At 42.2% G+C, this 18,863-nt stretch overlaps 2 protein-coding genes and 1 long non-coding RNA gene across 3 annotated transcripts in view; 1 reads left to right on the plus strand and 2 right to left on the minus strand.

Moving 5' to 3' along the window:
• Nucleotides 1-18,863, plus strand: part of sim (single-minded) — a 649,835-nt gene that overhangs the window by 5,635 nt on the left and 625,337 nt on the right. Inside the window, exon 2 of the mRNA XM_070082428.1 lies at nucleotides 1,632-1,721. The gene's annotated coding sequence lies outside the window, so the exon portion shown is untranslated. The remainder of the gene's footprint in view (nucleotides 1-1,631; nucleotides 1,722-18,863) is intronic.
• Nucleotides 14,544-16,379, minus strand: LOC138850912 (transcription factor SPT20 homolog). Its single transcript, XM_070082425.1, has one exon. It carries the CDS (start codon nucleotides 15,872-15,874, stop codon nucleotides 14,849-14,851), a length of 1,026 nt encoding a protein of 341 aa, XP_069938526.1. The 5' UTR covers nucleotides 15,875-16,379; the 3' UTR covers nucleotides 14,544-14,848.
• Nucleotides 17,836-18,863, minus strand: part of LOC128686849 (uncharacterized) — a 2,417-nt gene continuing 1,389 nt past the window's right edge. Inside the window, exon 2 of the long non-coding RNA XR_011391689.1 lies at nucleotides 17,836-18,444. This is a non-coding gene — a long non-coding RNA (uncharacterized lncRNA). The remainder of the gene's footprint in view (nucleotides 18,445-18,863) is intronic.

The following is an 18,863-nucleotide window of genomic DNA, read 5'->3' on the forward strand; positions in this document are numbered from 1 at the left end:
GATAAATATTTACAGTAACTAGAGAAAATACTTAGTCTTATGCAACAATTAATTGCCTTGTCGCCCCCTTCAGTCGCTGCTAGACGTCAGCTGCCTTTGTTGTTAGGTTGTTATAATTTATAATTCAGTGTAGGTTGATTTACGTTAATGTAATAATGTTGGTAGAATACTGACCATGTTAAGTAAAAGAACACACGTGCCACAATAAAATGTCTCATTAGTTGCATGTGCCCTTTTACCTAACATACATTACCGTAATCTAAACTAATGTTCGATTATATAGAAGCTTATATTGGGTAGAAATCAACTAACTGTAATGTGTACGAAAAATCCGTCCTCTTTAGACGACAGGCTGCTTTGATTTTCTTTTGTTTTGTTAAATATGAAGGGGATATCTAATTTATTGGTAACTAAGTTTCCTCCTAGTGGAGGATTTTTGTAAAAGCTTAAACATCTGCCTGAAGCATTTGTAAACTGTTTGCTGTACTTGAAGAGCCATTTGCATGCATAGTGTTCTCACACAGCTAAAATCTATTCTTGAGATTTTAAAGCCTCGTAATGAGCAGTGCGGGTATGATTCATTGACTCGATAAATTGACTGAGAGGATCGTAAACAATTGACTTAGGTACGCGTACATTTCATTTTTTTTTTTTGTGAGGTTCAGTATGGTTGTTGCAAATTGCAGCCTACCACAGGTAACTGCTAAGACTGTAGCAGCGTTGTATGACCCTAGTGGGTTTAGCGCTTCTTTTTTATAATAATAGTAAGACTATAGAGATATTCAGACAGGATTCGACAGTCACAATTATATGTTTGAAATGTACTTTTTTTTATAAAGCCACAGTACCACGTTCATGTAAGACAATTTCATAATTGCACAATGGACATTACGGGCCTCTTACTGAGGCTTACTCAGTAGTTTTTAGTCTTGGGATAGAACAATACAAAGGTTTTTACCGATACTTCGTTTTAAGCTTATACCGATACCATTAGAATTTACTGATATTCACGGATATGGTTACTTTGGCACACCCCTAGAACTTCTTAGAGCTGAATATCAAGGGTGTCTATACACAGTGCATTATGCTCTTGGGGAAGCGCTAAACTAGCATGGTCATACAGCGCCTGTGGTATGAGAGGTCATATTTGAAGAATGGGAAGGCAACTCGAATTCCTTGGACCATGAGTCCTTTCCTCGCATATAGGCACAGCCTCCCCTTGAAAGTTAGGGATGTAGTGATGTATTTTTCATAGTTTAAACGTCCAAAGTAGTTCCTTATTCATCCACCATCTAGGAAGGGGCGGGAGGGCTCTCCATTACAAGAAAGGGAGTAATTTCTTCCCTTCCTCGGATCAAACTTGACTGCCTGCCATTCCCCAGGCGTTGTATGGCCATAGCAGGCTTAGCGTTTCCCAGTAAAAGATTCCGTATTAATTTCATAGTGCCCCTCCCTCCCCTAGGATATAAAATGAATAAAATTAATGTAAAACTAAATGTTCTTCATTTATAACTAGTGTAGTTACAAATTATTTTCATTACACTTACAATAAATTACAGTTCAAAAGTCGTTATTAAATAGATTTGAAAATGTGTAGCAACTAAGTCAATGTTTTCTATTTGTAAATTTAGAATGTGTGGAGTGAATCACTTCGAGATGACACTCGTTTTAACGTGACGTGTTATACTGAACTCTGCTGCTGCTGTATTCTACTCTCTAAGGTAAGATAATGAATTTAATTTTTTAAGACGCGGCCCGGTAGTGATCCTCTGTTGTAAATGGGGTGTAAAAGTTAGTTCCTGTGAGCTTGCGGAGCCAGTTACTGATCGGTTAATATTTTACAGTGGCTTAATTGTGTAACAGACCCCGTAATGAAAGTGTGACTGAATTGCGTTGTCTACTCGGTGGGTCTTGATTCCCTATTTCCACTACAAAAATATTGCCTTTATATATTGAGCTTATTAGCATTAATTTATTTTCGCTCATTTTTTTGTTAATAGACGAGAATTTAACTTTGGGAACATTCGACAAAGAACCGTTTCAGGACACTTGTCCTGTTTGTAACTGGAATTATGAAAATACTGACACGCGAGTAAATGATATTTAAATGCCGTGAATATCTTTATTAACCACAACTGATGTCTCACACTGTGAATCCTGGCTAAAATTGAATCGCCTTACCATGGTGGCGAGGTTTGAGGCTTAGCCTAAGAACCCAGCGAGTCTCTCCCTCCTCTATTTGGATTACGTAGCAGGTATTTTTTTCCCCATGCGTTAAGGTTTGCTCCAGATGATGGAAGGGGTCCTTGTCTTGTACTCTTTATATGTTCTCACCAATTGCAGTATTAAGGTGCTTCGCACCACCCAAAGGGAACTGCATAGTCAGGTGTACCACCCAGTGACACATGGTTTATCAGGTGATTATCTGACGGAGGAAGTATTGCCTGAGGTTACCTTTGTTCCAGGAATAGTGACTGTATGTAACCCTTTGCGCTCTTGCGGGTTCGCTCTCGCTCATTATTAGCTAGTGCCTCAAGCACTCCGTCTTGAAAAGGCAGTGTTGGTAACCCTTGCTCTGTCAATTCTAGGCCATTGTGGGAATGTATCCTGGGTTAGGGTAAGGGTTGATCCCGAAAGTCAGTTGACGATGCTTGTCGCGTTGATGGGTAATTTGGGGAGTAGTGGACTCGTCTCATTAGGCAACTGGTAGTATCCTATTTATTTTCTTTGGAAATAAAGCCAAATCGGAAGAACTGTTACAAAAAATTAAATACTTCGGGGAATTATAGACTAGTTAGCTAGGAGAGTTGTCTAGTATTGTAAGATAACCACCACCATGAAGATCTGTGTAGTCTGCAGAAAGGGTAAGGGACGAAGACAGGCCTGGATTGCTTGTCATCTGTGTGGTCAGTGGTCCCATAGTATATGCAGGGATTTTAAACCAGTGACCACACTTGACATAAACTCGGAGAGATGTTTTTGGGTCTGCCCAAACGAGATACACCTGTATGAGGAAATGACATCTATATTAAAAGACAAGAACACCAATAAAACATCCTTGAAAGACATGTTAGCATGGTATGACAGCTGGGAAAAAAAGATGGGTGGTAGGGATGGGGCTGTCTTGGACAGTGCTCCTGAGGGTGCTAGTGTTGTCCTGGAGGAAAGTACTCCAGAGGGTCCTAGTGATGTCTTAGAAGATAGCGCTCATGAGGGTACTAGTATTATCCTGGAGGACACTGAAGACCACCTTATTCAGTTCACAGAGGTTCAAAAGAGACTGCTGGAGCTGGATCAAAATGGGATGATACCTCAGGGAATAGTGTCAACACACTACCAGCAAAACCTGATGGAAGCACTGATGTCCATACAGGGGTAAAAGATAGAGGAAACGGGAAAAATAAATGCACCAGCAGTGAACGCAGTTACAATAAATCCTAGCAAACAGAAGTACAATTTATGTAAATACTATGCCTTGGGTATCTATAGGCATGGTATATCTGGTAAAACAGGTGGGACATGCACCTTTGACCATCCCAAAAAATTCCGCACCCACATGACAACAGGAGAGCGCAACTTCTCTCCTTGCAACTTATTTCACCCAGAAATGTGTCACTCATCAATCCATGAAAGAAAATGCTACATTGCATACTGCCAGGTACATCACCTAAAGGGGACTAGAAGACACAGACCAGCCAGACTATGGGAAACAGAGAGAGCAGCCACAACTTCTCCAGGGACAGAGTTTTTTTTAGGGCCAGGAGGGAAAAAAGACTGGCAAGAAATGACAACAATCCCACACCACCTGAAAACACTTCTGGAGCAGACGCATAGACATTGGCTTCTACCCCAGAACAACAGATACTAGACCCAGCAAATAAAACTCCCCAAAATTCCACCAATAGAACATTTGTCTTTGCAAGCATACAGAGTCTAAAGCCGTCAAAAAACAACAAAATTCCTTACATCAAGGGACTGCACACGGGGTCAAATGCAATGTTTGCAGCTTTCACAGAGACCCACATAAAGGATCATTATGACAACGAAATATGGATCCCAGGTTAAAACCTACTCAGTATATCAGTATATATGAAATACGACGGGAGGCACTAGTCAGTGAAATTGCAAATATCGATCTTAAGCTGAAGGAATCTTATAGGAGACGAGAATCTCAGGAAGAACCAAAAGCCATAAAGAAAATCGAAAATAAAAATACTTCTCATGCCAAATCTAAGGGAAAAACAGCTGTATAGCCCTTGTGGCTTAGCGCTTCTTTTTGATTATAATAATAATAATAATAAAGCCGTCAAAAAACAACAAAATTCCTTACATCAAGGGACTGCACACGGGGTCAAATGCAATGTTTGCAGCTTTCACAGAGACCCACATAAAGGATCATTATGACAACGAAATATGGATCCCAGGTTAAAACCTACTCAGTATATCAGTATATATGAAATACGACGGGAGGCACTAGTCAGTGAAATTGCAAATATCGATCTTAAGCTGAAGGAATCTTATAGGAGACGAGAATCTCAGGAAGAACCAAAAGCCATAAAGAAAATCGAAAATAAAAATACTAATCATGCCAAATCTAAGGGAAAAACAGCTGTATAGCCCTTGTGGCTTAGCGCTTCTTTTTAATTATAATAATAATAAGGGAAAAACAACATCCAGTATTGGGCCCCTGCTTAGGCGGGATGGGACTTACACAGATGATAGCCAAGAAATGAGTGAGATACTAAGTCCCAATATGACTCAGTGTTCAGCTAGCCACTGCTCACTCTAAGGGGTTTTATGAACGAAACCCAAAATTTAGTCATCCCAAAAATCTCAGATATTATTCTAACTCCACAAGACTTTGAAGAGGCAATTAATGACATGTCCATGCACTCTGCCCCAGGCCCACCCAGACTCGTGGAACTCCGTGTTCGTCAAGAATTGCAAGAAGCCCCTATCGCGTGCCTTCAGCATTTTATGGAGAGGGAGCATGGACACAGGGGTCATCCCACACACACTAAAGACAACAGACATAGCCCCACTCCACAAAGGTGGCAGTAAAGCAATTGCAAAGAACTACAGACCGATAGCACTAACATCCCATATTATAAAAATCTTAGCGAGGGTTCTAAGAAGCAAGATCGCCAACCACCTAGATACCCATCAATTACACAACCCAGGGCAACACGGGTTTAGAGCAAGTCGCTCCTGCCTGTCCCAGCTACTGGACCACTGGTTACCTGGAGGTTATTCCGGGGATCAACGCCCCCGCGGCTCGGTCCATGACCAGGCCTCCCGATGGATCAGGGCCTGATCAACTAGGCTGTTACTGCTGGCCGCACGCAGTCCAACGTACGAGCCACAGCCCGGCTGATCCGGCACTGACTTTAGGTATCTGTCCAGCTCTCTTGAAGGCAGCCAGGGGTTTATTGGCAAGTCCCCTAATGCTTGATAGGAGGCTGTTGAACAGTCTTGAGCCCCGGACACTTGTGGTGTTTTCCCTTAGTGTACCAATGGCGCCCCTACTTTTTATTGGGGGCATTTTGCGTCGCCTGCCCAGTCTTTTACTTTCGTAGGGAGTGATTTTTGTGTGCAGATTTGGGACCATTCCTTCCAAGATTTTCCAAGTGTAGATTATGATATATCTCTCCCTCCTGCGTTCCAACGAGTACAAGTCAAGTGCTTCCAAGCGTTCCTAGTAGGTAAGGTGCTTGACAGAGCTTATACGTGCAGTAAAGGATCTCTGTACACTCTCTAGATCTGCGATTTCACCTGCTTTGAATGGAGATGTTAATGTACAGCAGTATTCCAGCCTAGAGAGAACAAGTGATTTGAAAAGGATCATCACTGGCTTGGCATCTCTCGTTTTGAACGTTCTCATTATCCATCCTATCATTTTCTTTGCACGTGCGATCATGGCACTGTTGTGATCCTTGAAAGTGAGATCCTCAGACATTACTACTCCCAGGTCCCTTACATTATTTTTCCGCTCTATTGTATGGCCAGTCTGTAGTATACTCTGTTCTAGTTATTATCTCCTCCAATTTTCCATAACGGAGTAGTTGGAATTTGTGCTCATTAAACATCATATTGTTTACCGTTGCCCACTGGAAAACTTTGTTTATATCTTCTTGGAGGTTAACCGCGTTCTCAGCAGATGACAGCCTCATGCAGATCCTAGTATCATCCGCAAAGGATGATACGGTGCTGTGATGTATATCTCTGTCTATGTCTGATATGAGGATAAGGAATAAGATGGGGGCGAGTACTGTGCCTTGTGGAACAGAGCTCTTCACTATGGCAGCCTCCGATTTAACTCCGTTGACCACTACTCTTTGTGTTCGATTTGTTAGGAAGTTGAAGGCCCATCTCCCCACTTTCCCAGTTATTCCTTTAGCACGTATTTTATGGGCTATTACGCCATGATCGCATTTGTCAAGTGCTTTTGCAAAGTCTGTGTATATTACATCTGTATTCTGATTTTCTTCCAGTGCATCCAAGGCCATATCATAGTGATCCAGTAGTTGTGAGAGGCAGGAGCGACCTGCCCTGAACCCATGTTGCCCTGGATTGTGCAGATTTTGGGAATCCAGGTGATTTGCAATCCTGCTTCTTAGCACTCTTTCAAAGATTTTTATGATGTGGGACGTCAGAGCTATTGGTCTATAGTTTTTAGCTAATGCTTTGCTGCCACCTTTATGGAGTGGGGCTATATCCGTTGTTTTAAGTGACTGTGGAATTTCACCCATGTCCAAGCTCCTCCTTCATAGTGTACTTAGGGCACGCGAGAGGGGTTTCTTGCAGTTCTTAATGAAAACAGAGTTCCACGAGTCTGGGCCCAGGGCTGAGTGCATGGGCATGTTGTCAATGGCTTTTTCGAAATCTATCGGAGTTAGGGTAATGGAAATTTGGCATAAATTTATGGAGTTTTGAGGCTCATTCATGAAGAAATCATTTGGGTCGTCGATCCTCAGACCGATTAGTGGTTCACTAAACACAGAATCGTACTGGGATTTCAATATTAAACTCATTTCCTTGTTGTCATCTGTGTAAGTCCCATCCTGTCTTGAGTAAGGGCCCGATACTAGATGTGGTATTTGCCTTGTTTTTGGCATGTGAAAAGAAATATTTTGAATTTCTTTCAATTTCACTAATAGCTTTAAGCTGCTCCTGTCTCTCCTGGTTCCTGTAAGTGTCATTTAACTTAAGTTCGATAGTTTCCACTTCCCTGGTCAACGCCTCCTTTCGTGTATCAGATATTCTAGCACTCCTGAGGAGCTCAGTGACTCTTCGTCGTCTTCTGTAGAGGGAGTGTCTTTTTCTCTCCAGTTTACTCCTGCTGTAGAGGATATACAAAATACAGATGTAGTATACACAGACTTTGCAAAAGCTTTCGACAAATGTGACCATGGTGTAATAGCACACAAAATGCGGGATAAAGGAATAACGGGAAAAGTTGGTAGATGGATCTAGCCCTTGTGGTTTAGCGCTTCTTTTTGATTATTTTTTTTATTATCACACTGGCCGATTCCCACCAAGGCAGGGTGGCCCGAAAAAGAAAAACTTTCACCATCATTCACTCCATCACTGTCTTGCCAGAAGGGTGCTTTACACTACAGTTTTTAAACTGCAACATTAACACCCCTCCTTCAGAGTGCAGGCACTGTACTTCCCATCTCCAGGACTCAAGTCCGGCCTGCCGGTTTCCCTGAATCCCTTCATAAATGTTACTTTGCTCACACTCCAACAGCACGTCAAGTATTAAAAACCATTTGTCTCCATTCACTCCTATCAAACACGCTCACGCATGCCTGCTGGAAGTCCAAGCCCCTCGCACACAAAACCTCCTTTACCGCCTCCCTCCAACCCTTCCTAGGCCGACCCCTACCCCGCCTTCCTTCCACTACAGACTGATACACTCTTGAAGTCATTCTGTTTCGCTCCATTCTCTCTACATGTCCGAACCACCTCAACAACCCTTCCTCAGCCCTCTGGACAACAGTTTTGGTAATCCCGCACCTCCTCCTAACTTCCAAACTACGAATTCTCTGCATTATATTCACACCACACATTGCCCTCAGACATGACATCTCCACTGCCTCCAGCCTTCTCCTCGCTGCAACATTCATCACCCACGCTTCACACCCATATAAGAGCGTTGGTAAAACTATACTCTCATACATTCCCCTCTTTGCCTCCAAGGACAAAGTTCTTTGTCTCCACAGACTCCTAAGTGCACCACTCACTCTTTTTCCCTCATCAATTCTATGATTCACCTCATCTTTCATAGACCCATCCGCTGACACGTCCACTCCCAAATATCTGAATACGTTCACCTCATCCATACTCTCTCCCTCCAATCTGATATTCAATCTTTCATCACCTAATCTTTTTGTTATCCTCATAACCTTACTCTTTCCTGTATTCACCTTTAATTTTCTTCTTTTGCACACCCTACCAAATTCATCCACCAATCTCTGCAGCTTCTCTTCAGAATCTCCCAAAAGCACAGTGTCATCAGCAAAGAGCAGCTGTGACAACTCCCACTTTGTGTGTGATTCTTTATCTTTTAACTCCACGCCTCTTGCCAAGACCCTCGCATTTACTTCTCTTACAACCCCATCTATAAATATATTAAACAACCACGGTGACATCACACATCCTTGTCTAAGGCCTACTTTTACTGGGAAAAAATTTCCCTCTTTCCTACATACTCTAACTTGAGCCTCACTATCCTCGTAAAAACTCTTCACTGCTTTCAGTAACCTACCTCCTACACCATACACTTGCAACATCTGCCACATTGCCCCCCTATCCACCCTGTCATACGCCTTTTCCAAATCCATAAATGCCACAAAGACCTCTTTAGCCTTATCTAAATACTGTTCACTTATATGTTTCACTGTAAACACCTGGTCCACACACCCCCTACCTTTCCTAAAGCCTCCTTGTTCATCTGCTATCCTATTCTCCGTCTTACTCTTAATTCTTTCAATTATAACTCTACCATACACTTTACCAGGTACACTCAACAGACTTATCCCCCTATAATATATATGTATAATATATATGTAATATATATGTATAATATATATATAATATGCATGCTTTCTGCCAATCACTAGGTACCTTACCCTCTTCCATACATTTATTAAATAATTGCACCAACCACTCCAAAACTATATCCCCACCTGCTTTTAACATTTCTATCTTTATTCCATCAATCCCGGCTGCCTTACCCCCTTTCATTTTACCTACTGCCTCACGAACTTCCCTCACACTCACACCTGGCTCTTCCTCACTCCTACAAGATGTTATTCCTCCTTGCCCTATACACGAAATCACAGCTTCCCTATCTTCATCAACATTTAACAATTCCTCAAAATATTCCCTCCATCTTCCCAATACCTCTAACTCTCCATTTAATAACTCTCCTCTCCTATTTTTAACTGACAAATCCATTTGTTCTCTAGGCTTTCTTAACTTGTTAATCTCACTCCAAAACTTTTTCTTATTTTCAACAAAATTTGTTGATAACATCTCACCCACTCTCTCATTTGCTCTCTTTTTACATTGCTTCACCACTCTCTTAACCTCTCTCTTTTTCTCCATATACTCTTCCCTCCTTGCATCACTTCTACTTTGTAAAAACTTCTCATATGCTAACTTTTTCTCCCTTACTACTCTCTTTACATCATCATTCCACCAATCGCTCCTCTTCCCTCCTGCACCCACTTTCCTGTAACCACAAACTTCTGCTGAACACTCTAACACTACATTTTTAAACCTACCCCATACCTCTTCGACCCCATTGCCTATGCTCTCATTAGCCCATCTATCCTCCAATAGCTGTTTATATCTTACCCTAACTGCCTCCTCTTTTAGTTTATAAACCTTCACCTCTCTCTTCCCTGATGCTTCTATTCTCCTTGTATCCCATCTACCTTTTACTCTCAGTGTAGCTACAACTAGAAAGTGATCTGATATATCTGTGGCCCCTCTATAAACATGTACATCCTGAAGTCTACTCAACAGTCTTTTATCTACCAATACATAATCCAACAAACTACTGTCATTTCGCCCTACATCATATCGTGTATACTTATTTATCCTCTTTTTCTTAAAATATGTATTACCTATAACTAAACCCCTTTCTATACAAAGTTCAATCAAAGGGCTCCCATTATCATTTACACCTGGCACCCCAAACTTACCTACCACACCCTCTCTAAAAGTTTCTCCTACTTCAGCATTCAGGTCCCCTACCACAATTACTCTCTCACTTGGTTCAAAGGCTCCTATACATTCACTTAACATCTCCCAAAATCTCTCTCTCCTCTGCATTCCTCTCTTCTCCAGGTGCATACACGCTTATTATGACCCACTTCTCGCATCCAACCTTTACTTTAATCCACATAATTCTTGAATTTACACATTCATATTCTCTTTTCTCCTTCCATAACTGATCATTTAACATTACTGCTACCCCTTCCTTTGCTCTAACTCTCTCAGATACTCCAGATTTAATCCCATTTATTTCCCCCCACTGAAACTCTCCTACCCCCTTCAGCTTTGTTTCGCTTAGAGCCAGGACATCCAACTTCTTTTCATTCATAACATCAGCAATCATCTGTTTCTTGTCATCCGCACTACATCCACGCACATTTAAGCATCCCAGTTTTATAAAGTTTTTCTTCTTCTCTTTTTTAGTAAATGTATACAGGAGAAGGGGTTACTAGCCCATTGCTCCCGGCATTTTAGTCGCCTCATACGACACGCATGGCTTACGGAGGAAAGATTCTTTTCCACTTCCCCATGGACAATAGAAGAAATAAAAAAGAACAAGAGCTATTTAGAAAAAGGAGAAAAACCTAGATGTATGTATATATATATATGCATGTGCGTGTCTGTGAAGTGTGACCAAAGTGTAAGTAGGAGTAGCAAGATATCCCTGTTATCTAGCGTGTTTATGAGACAGAAAAAGAAACCAGCAATCCTACCATCATGCAAAACAGTTACAGGTTTTTGTTTCACAGTCATCTGGCAGGACGGTAGTACTTCCCTGGGTGGTTGCTGTCTACCAACCTACTACTACTTTTGATTATACTACTAATAATAATAATGGTAGATGGATCTACAACTTCGTGACAAATAGAACACAGAGTAATAGTAAATAAAGTCCCAGGCAGCCACGGTAAAAAGCTCTGTTCCTCAAGGCACAGTATTCGCTCCCATTCTATTCCTCATCCTCATTTCTGACATAGACAGAGATGTAAGCCATAGCTCCGGATGACACCCGGATCATCATGGCAGTGACCTTCATCGAAGACACCGCGAGACTCCAAGCGGACATCAACCAAATCTTCGAATGGGCCACTCAGAATAATATGAAGTTCAACGAGGAGAAATTTCAACTACTCAGATATGGAAAACTTGAAGAAATTAAAACAAATGTCAGGGCATACCACAAATTTTAACCATACAATAGAGCGGAAAAGTAATGTGAAGGACCTGGGAGTGATAATGTCAGAGGATCTCGCGTTCAAAGACCACAACAATGTATCTACCTCATCCGCTAGGAAAATGATAGGATGGATAGAGAACCTTCAAAACTAGGGATGCCAAGCCCATGATTCTCTTCAAATCGCTTGTGCTCTCTAGGCTGGAATGCAGCGTTGTTTAGCCCTTGTGGTTTAGCGCTTCTTTTTTATTATAATCTAGGCTGGAATACTGCTGTACACTAACGGCCCCCTTCAAGGCTGGCAACACTGCAGACCTGGAGAGTGTACAAAGAACTTTCACGGCACACACAGGTGCGATAAGGCACCTAATCTACTGGGAACGGTTGAAGGTCCTTGATCTGTATTCCCTCGAACGCAGGCGAGAGAGAGACATGATAATATACACTTGGAAGGTCCTGGAGGGATTGGTACCAAACCTGCACACGAGAATCACTCCATATGAAAGCAAAAGACTCGGAAGGAGATGCAACATTCCCCCGATGAAAAGCAGGGGCGCCACGAGTACACTGAGGGACAACACAAGTGTCCGGCGCCCAAGACTGTTCAGTTGCCTCCCAGCATACATAAGGGGGATTACCAATAGACCCCTGACTGTCTTCAAGAAGGCACTGGGCAGGCACCTAAAGTCAGTACCTGACCAACCGGGCTGTGGTTCATACGTCAGCTTGAGTGTGGCAGGAGTAACAGCCTGGTTGATCAGACCCTGATCCACCACGAGGCCTGGTCTCAGACCGGGCCGCGGGGGCCTTGACCCCCGAAACCCTCTAGGTAAACTCCAGGTAAACCTCTGCTGCTGCTCTCTCTCTCTCTCCCCATCTCTTAATTTTTGTCTGTTGGGTCCTCTGTCGAAGCTACTCTTGGCCCCTGAGTGGACCTAGAGGTCATTCCGGGGATTAATGCCCCTGCAGCCATGTCCCCAACTAGGCTTCCCGGTGAATCAGGACCTGATCAACCAGGCTGTTACTACTGGCTGGACGCAGTCCAACGTATGAACCACAACCCGGCTGATCGGGTACTGAATTGAGATATCTGCCCGGTTCCATTTTGAAGACAGCTAGGAGTCTGTTGGTAATTTCCTTTATGTATGATGGGAGGCTGTTGATCAGTCTTGGGGCCCCGCACAGTTTTCTCTTAATGTACTCATGGCACCCTAGCTTTTCACTGGGGGTTTGTTGCACCGTCTGTCTAATATCTTCTGTTTTCGTAAGGAGTCTACAGTATGGGTGCCAGATCTATTGCTCGGCCATCTCTTCCCTGCCACACTTGAAAAAATCCTGTTCCATTACAGGCTAGAGTATAGTTGCCAGATTTACTCGGCGAGCTCTTCCCTGCAAAATCCTGTTCATCACTTAGGTATATGCCTTTGCATGGGAGTATTCCGCACTTCAAGAGCCTTTGTGTAATTGCTTTCTCCAGATCTCGGTGACAAGCCAGGCATGCGCTACCTGTCCTGGGGAAGTAGAACTAAATAAACTCCCTGTAAAACTATAAACTCCCGGCAAAACTAGGCAGGACGTGGGTGTTTGGCCCTCTCCTTCAGCAGGAATGAGCTATAGTATACTGGAGTTAGGTGCAAGTATCTCCCGACAGGTGTCGGGAGATGCTTGCCTTTCCTGACAAACGTAATTAAATTACAAATGTCTGTAACTTGGCATATTAGCTAAGTGGTAGAGCTTTCGGTTGAGAACCGAAAGGTCTTGGATACATTGTTGGGGAGAGATGTGTGGGTAAGTCTCAACACCTGCTGCCCTTCTTCATCTAGCAGTAGATAAGCATTCAGGAGTTCGGTTACTCTTTTGGGACGCATTATGGGAAGAGCACCTAAAAGAAATAGCCACACTGACCTTGTATTATCAGTCCTCCAGGGTTGTTAAGTTGAATTTTTCTATATACATAAAAGCTAAGCGATATGTGTATATATATATATATATATATATATATATATATATATATATATATATATATATATATATATATATATATATATATATATATATATATATATATAAAATATACTTTTCGGTGTATGGCTCGGTTGGTAGCGCACTCAGCTCGCACACTGAGGTCCATGGTTCAATTCTCGGTATGGGTGGAAACATTAGGGTATAATTGCTTAGAGACACCTGCTTTCCCTGTTCACCTAGCAGTAAACAGGTACCTGAGTTTTAGCAGACTGTCGTGGGTCGCATCCTGGGGACAACATTAACATAATTTGCCCAAAATGCTATGAATAACAAGGGGCTTTCTATATAGTGTGTCTATAGTGTCATCTTGGCCTGTATGAGGTGTATCGTGTACTTTTAAGAATGAAGATTATTATTATTATTGTTATCACTGAATTTGACTTTGTGAACCCAAGAACATGTTATGATACAAAATATGATGTGTGAGGTGATATGTCTTAGGTAATATATTTGTTTTCCTTTAAGATCAAACAGGTAAATTGTTTCTACCTGGAGGTTATTCCGGGGATCAACGCCCCCGCGGCCCGGGTCACGACCAGGGTCTGATCAACTAGGCTGTTACTGCTGGCCGCAAGCAGTCCAACGTACGAACCACAGCCCGGCTGATCCGTCACTGACTTTAGGTATCTGTCCAGCTCTCTCTTGAAGGCAGCCAGGGGTTTATTGGTAATTTCCCTTATCCTTGGCGGGAGGCTGTTGAACAGTCTTGGGCCCCGAACACTTGTGGTGTTTTCTTTGTGTACCAATGGCGCCCCTACTTTTAATTGGGGGTATTTTGCATCCCCTGCCCAGTCTTTTTCGTTGTAAGTGTAATAGTTTTTACAAGGTTAACTTTCTAAGTTACAATGTAAAATGAAAAACTATTCCAAACATTTCCATAATCATAAGTATCTAGGTGAGTACAAATAGGATGCCCGTCTGTCTCGAGCTCAGCAGACGGAGGATCGAGCCTCCACCAGTCATGCGCTGAATGACCCACATGGGTTTAGCGTTTAACATGAATTATTACATTATCCATAATCATAACTCCTTTCACTTTAGGATAGACTGAAGTTGATTGAAATTCAAAAGGTTTATTTTGAAAAAAAAAAAACAATAAATTACAGTAAACAATTAATTTCATTGAAACGTGACCTAACAGGAAACGTCGTGGGTTGGTAAGTTTTAACGAGAATGATAGTAAAAAAAAATTACACAGGTTAAGTAAAATATATTAAGCTTTTTTACTTCATAATTTTACATTATTAATTTTCATATTTAGTAAATTTATTAAAATTATTAGCAAAAAAAAATCCTAACTACAAAATTAGGATAATAGTCACAGCCTGTTTTTTTATGGAGCAAAATTTTTTTTATTAAGTCCTAAGCAACTGCAACACCCAGTCTCTTGGCCACGGAAGCCAGTCTTTCCTTGTTTTGGAACAACTGCCTGAAGAGAGACAATTGTTTACGCATCGTATCATTTTCTTCTCTCAGTTGTTTAGACTCTTCCACTACTTCACTCAGCGAGATGCATCTCCCGAGGCTAGGAGAAAAAGCCTGGAGCTGTTCTTGAATGGCTTGTAATGCTTCTGGATTTATCTGGGGCGCAAAGTTGTTCTGTTGGAGAGGCTGTTGCTGTGCTACAGCAACCTGGGGCAATGTGATGGTTTGTGGAAGTAGGTTTTGTAGCTGTGCTACTACAACCTTGGGTACTGTGCTGGTATGTGGAAGTAGGTTTTGTATCTGTGTCATTGCTGCCTGGGGTGTTGGTCTGGCCTGTTGAACTTGGTTTTGAGAGACGGATGGTAATTGTACCATGAATACCTGGTATGCAGGTGTGGTCTGCTGGGATTGGTTTTGTTGTACCAGTAGCACCTGAGGTGCTGAAGTCGTCTGCTGAAGGGGGTTCTGTGCCACGATCACCCGAGGTGCTGGATTGATCTGGAGGTGGTTCTGTTCGACCACTTGAGGTGTTGGCCTAGTCTGCTGAAGGTTCTGTAACCCAGCTTGTATCACTGGTACAGAGGATAATTGATTCATCTGGCTCTTAGAGAAGACCTCATCAGGCTTGCTAATCTTGGAGCCTGAGTAAGTCTCGTCGTCTGGGAAAGCCTGAGATCTGGGTCGCTTTCGCTGACCACTGGCAACTTCTGCTGGGTGAACCGTTGTTTGTTGCTCATGCTGGGTACTTGTTCCGAGGCGAGGATTGCGCAGAGAGTCAACGGGTAATTCACCCGGCGGGCGAAGCAGCGCCGGAGGAAGGTTTCTAGGCATAGGAACCGAGGCAGCTAGACTTGACACTCGGGATAGGTCGCATAGAACGCTGTCTTGAGGGTTTCCTCTGCCACTGCCTGTCACTCGGACCAGAGAACGTGCCAAGATGCCAGCGGAATAAGGAGGAGCCATGTTGGACGTGGGATGGGGGGGGGATGTAGTTAAGATGAAAGAATTTGTTTTCAAATAATTCCTTGGAGACCTAGTATCTTAGCTTATACCTTTGTGTTTACACAAGGGCGAGTATCTCACGGTGGGTGTATATACGTTAAAAGGAGTAGGCACCACAGAGGTATCGTGTGAGAAAACGAATGTAATTGTCTCGGGCAGTTGAAGCAAGAGTTGCGTAACTTGGTAGAAATATAGTATGAAATGTCGTGTGTAGAATGCCTGTACGTGGTGGGTGCTGAAGTTAACAATTAAGTAGCAATCTTAGTGGTGGAGTGGAAAGCGTTTAACCACTTAGGAAATAACCCTAAATGGTTGTATGGTGAGAAATGAGTGGGTTACCACTTAGGAAAATGACCCTGAATGGTTGTGTAGTGTATAATGAGTGGATCACCACTTAGAAAATGCTCCTAAATGGTTATGTAGTGGATAGTGAGTGGGGTCACCACTTGGGAAATGCTCCTAAATGGTTGTGTGGTGGATAGTGAATGGGGTCACCGCTTAGGAAATGCTCCTAAATGGTTGTGTAGTGGATAGTGAATGGGGTCACCACTTAGGAAATGCTCCTAAATGGTTGTGTAGCAGATACTGAGTGGGGTCACCACTTAGGAAGTGCTCCTAAATGGTTGTGTAGTGGATATTGAGTGGGGTCACCACTTAGGAAATGCTCCTAAATGGTTGTGTATTGGATATTGAGTGGGGCCACCACTTAGGAAATGCTCCTAAATGGTTGTGTAGTGGGTATTGAGTGGGGTCACCACTTAGGAAATGCTCCTAAATGGTTGTGTAGTGGATATTGAGTGGAGTTACCACTTAGGAAATGCTCCTAAATGGTTGTGTAGTGGATATTGAGTGGGGTTACCACTTAGGAAATGCTCCTAAATGGTTGTGTAGTGGATATTGAGTGGGGTCACCACTTAGGAAATGCTCCTAAATGGTTGTGTAGTGGATATTGAGTGGGGTCACCACTTAGGAAATGCTCCTAAATGGTTGTGTAGTGGATATTGAGTGGGGTCACCACTTAGGAAATGCTCCTAAATGGTTGTGTAGTGAATATTGAGTGGGGTCACCACTTAGGAAATGCTCCTAAATGGTTGTGTAGTGGATATTGAGTGGGGTCACCACTTAGGAAATGCTCCTAAATGGTTGTGTAGTGGATATTGAGTGGGGTCACCACTTAGGAAATGCTCCTAAATGGTTGTGTAGTGGATATTGAGTGGGCTCACCACTTAGGAAATGCTCCTAAATGGTTGTGTAGTGGGTATTGAGTGGGGTCACCACTTAGGAAATGCTCCTAAATGGTTATGTAGTGGATATTGAGTGGAGTTACCACTTAGGAAATGCTCCTAAATGGCTGTGTAGTGGATATTGAGTGGGGTTACCACTTAGGAAATGCTCCTAAATGGTTGTGTAGTGGATATTGAGTGGGGTCACCACTTAGGAAATGCTCCTAAATGGTTGTGTAGTGGATATTGAGTGGGGTCACCACTTAGGAAATGCTCCTAAATGGTTGTGTAGTGGATATTGAGTGGGGTCACCACTTAGGAAATGCTCCTAAATGGTTGTGTAGTGGATATTGAGTGGGGCCACCACTTAGGAAATGCTCCTAAATGGTTGTGTAGTGGGTATTGAGTGCGGTCACCACTTAGGAAATGCTCCTAAATGGTTGTGTAGTGGATATTGAGTGGGGTTACCACTTAGGAAATGCTCCTAAATGGTTGTGTAGTGGATATTGAGTGGGGTCACCACTTAGGAAATGCTCCTAAATGGTTGTGTAGTGGATATTGAGTGGGGTCACCACTTAGGAAATGCTCCTAAATGGTTGTGTAGTGGATATTGAGTGGGGTTACCACTTAGGAAATGCTCCTAAATGGTTGTGTAGTGGATATTGAGTGGGGTCACCACTTAGGAAATGCTCCTAAATGGTTGTGTAGTGGATATTGAGTGGGGTCACCACTTAGGAAATGCTCCTAAATGGTTGTGTAGTGGGTATTGAGTGGGGTCACCACTTAGGAAATGCTCCTAAATGGTTGTGTAGTGGATATTGAGTGGGGTTACCACTTAGGAAATGCTCCTAAATGGTTATGTAGTGATTACTGAGTGGGTTACAACTAAGGAAATGATGCTCCTAAATGGTTGTGTAGCGGATACTGGGTAGATGGATTACCACATAGGAAATATTCCGAAATGATTGTGTAGTGGGTGAGTCACCACTTTGGGAAATAATCGCTAATGGTTGTGTAATTGAACTTTTTGATCTGTTACCCCTTTTGAAAGTAATACTTAGTTGAGTAGTGAGTAGAAGAGAGATGACTAGTGGTTATTAACAACATATTACTTCGTAAGTAGAAACTGTGTAGTGTTAAACTGGTCTTGGTTGACTAGTAGAACATGGCGTGTGTTCATCAGTGTGTAAGTACTTCTTTGTATAGGAGGGGAGGGAGGAAGAAATGAGGGAAAAAGGGGGAAGGAGGAAATACAGGAAATGACTCTCGAATTCTGTTGGCGTGATCACAGGCGATGTAAACTTGTCCCTGCAACGAACAAATACAAAAATTAATAACGTTGTTTTAATTGCTTAATGTAAAAAAAAATCTTATACATTAATTAAAAAAGTATTTTAAACTAATGTATTTCATTATAATTTTGGTTTAATATCCGAGTCCATGGACTCGGTTATTTTATTATTGATACTTAAAATTTTTATTTTCAATATTAATTTATTTTATTGTTAAATATGAATGCACGTTAATTAAAATTATTATAGAAAAGCACTAAATCAATGACGGCTTTACTGATGTGATCTAAATAAATACAAAATTATTAAGATTTACCCAAAAATTAACAGGGCAGTGTGTTTAGAGACACTTCAGCAAACACCAGGTCATATTAGAAGACGTTTCGGTCCTGGGACCTGATCAAGGTCCCAGGACCGAAATTTTTTCTAATAAAT

Source organism: Cherax quadricarinatus, chromosome 7 (assembly GCF_038502225.1).
Source record: "Cherax quadricarinatus isolate ZL_2023a chromosome 7, ASM3850222v1, whole genome shotgun sequence".
Taxonomy (NCBI): Eukaryota; Metazoa; Arthropoda; class Malacostraca; order Decapoda; family Parastacidae; genus Cherax; species Cherax quadricarinatus.

Excerpts from the sequence above, each read along its gene's own strand:
- LOC138850912 (XM_070082425.1), bottom strand. The coding sequence starts at position 15,874 with ATGGCTCCTCCTTATTCCGCTGGCATCTTGGCACGTTCTCTGGTCCGA.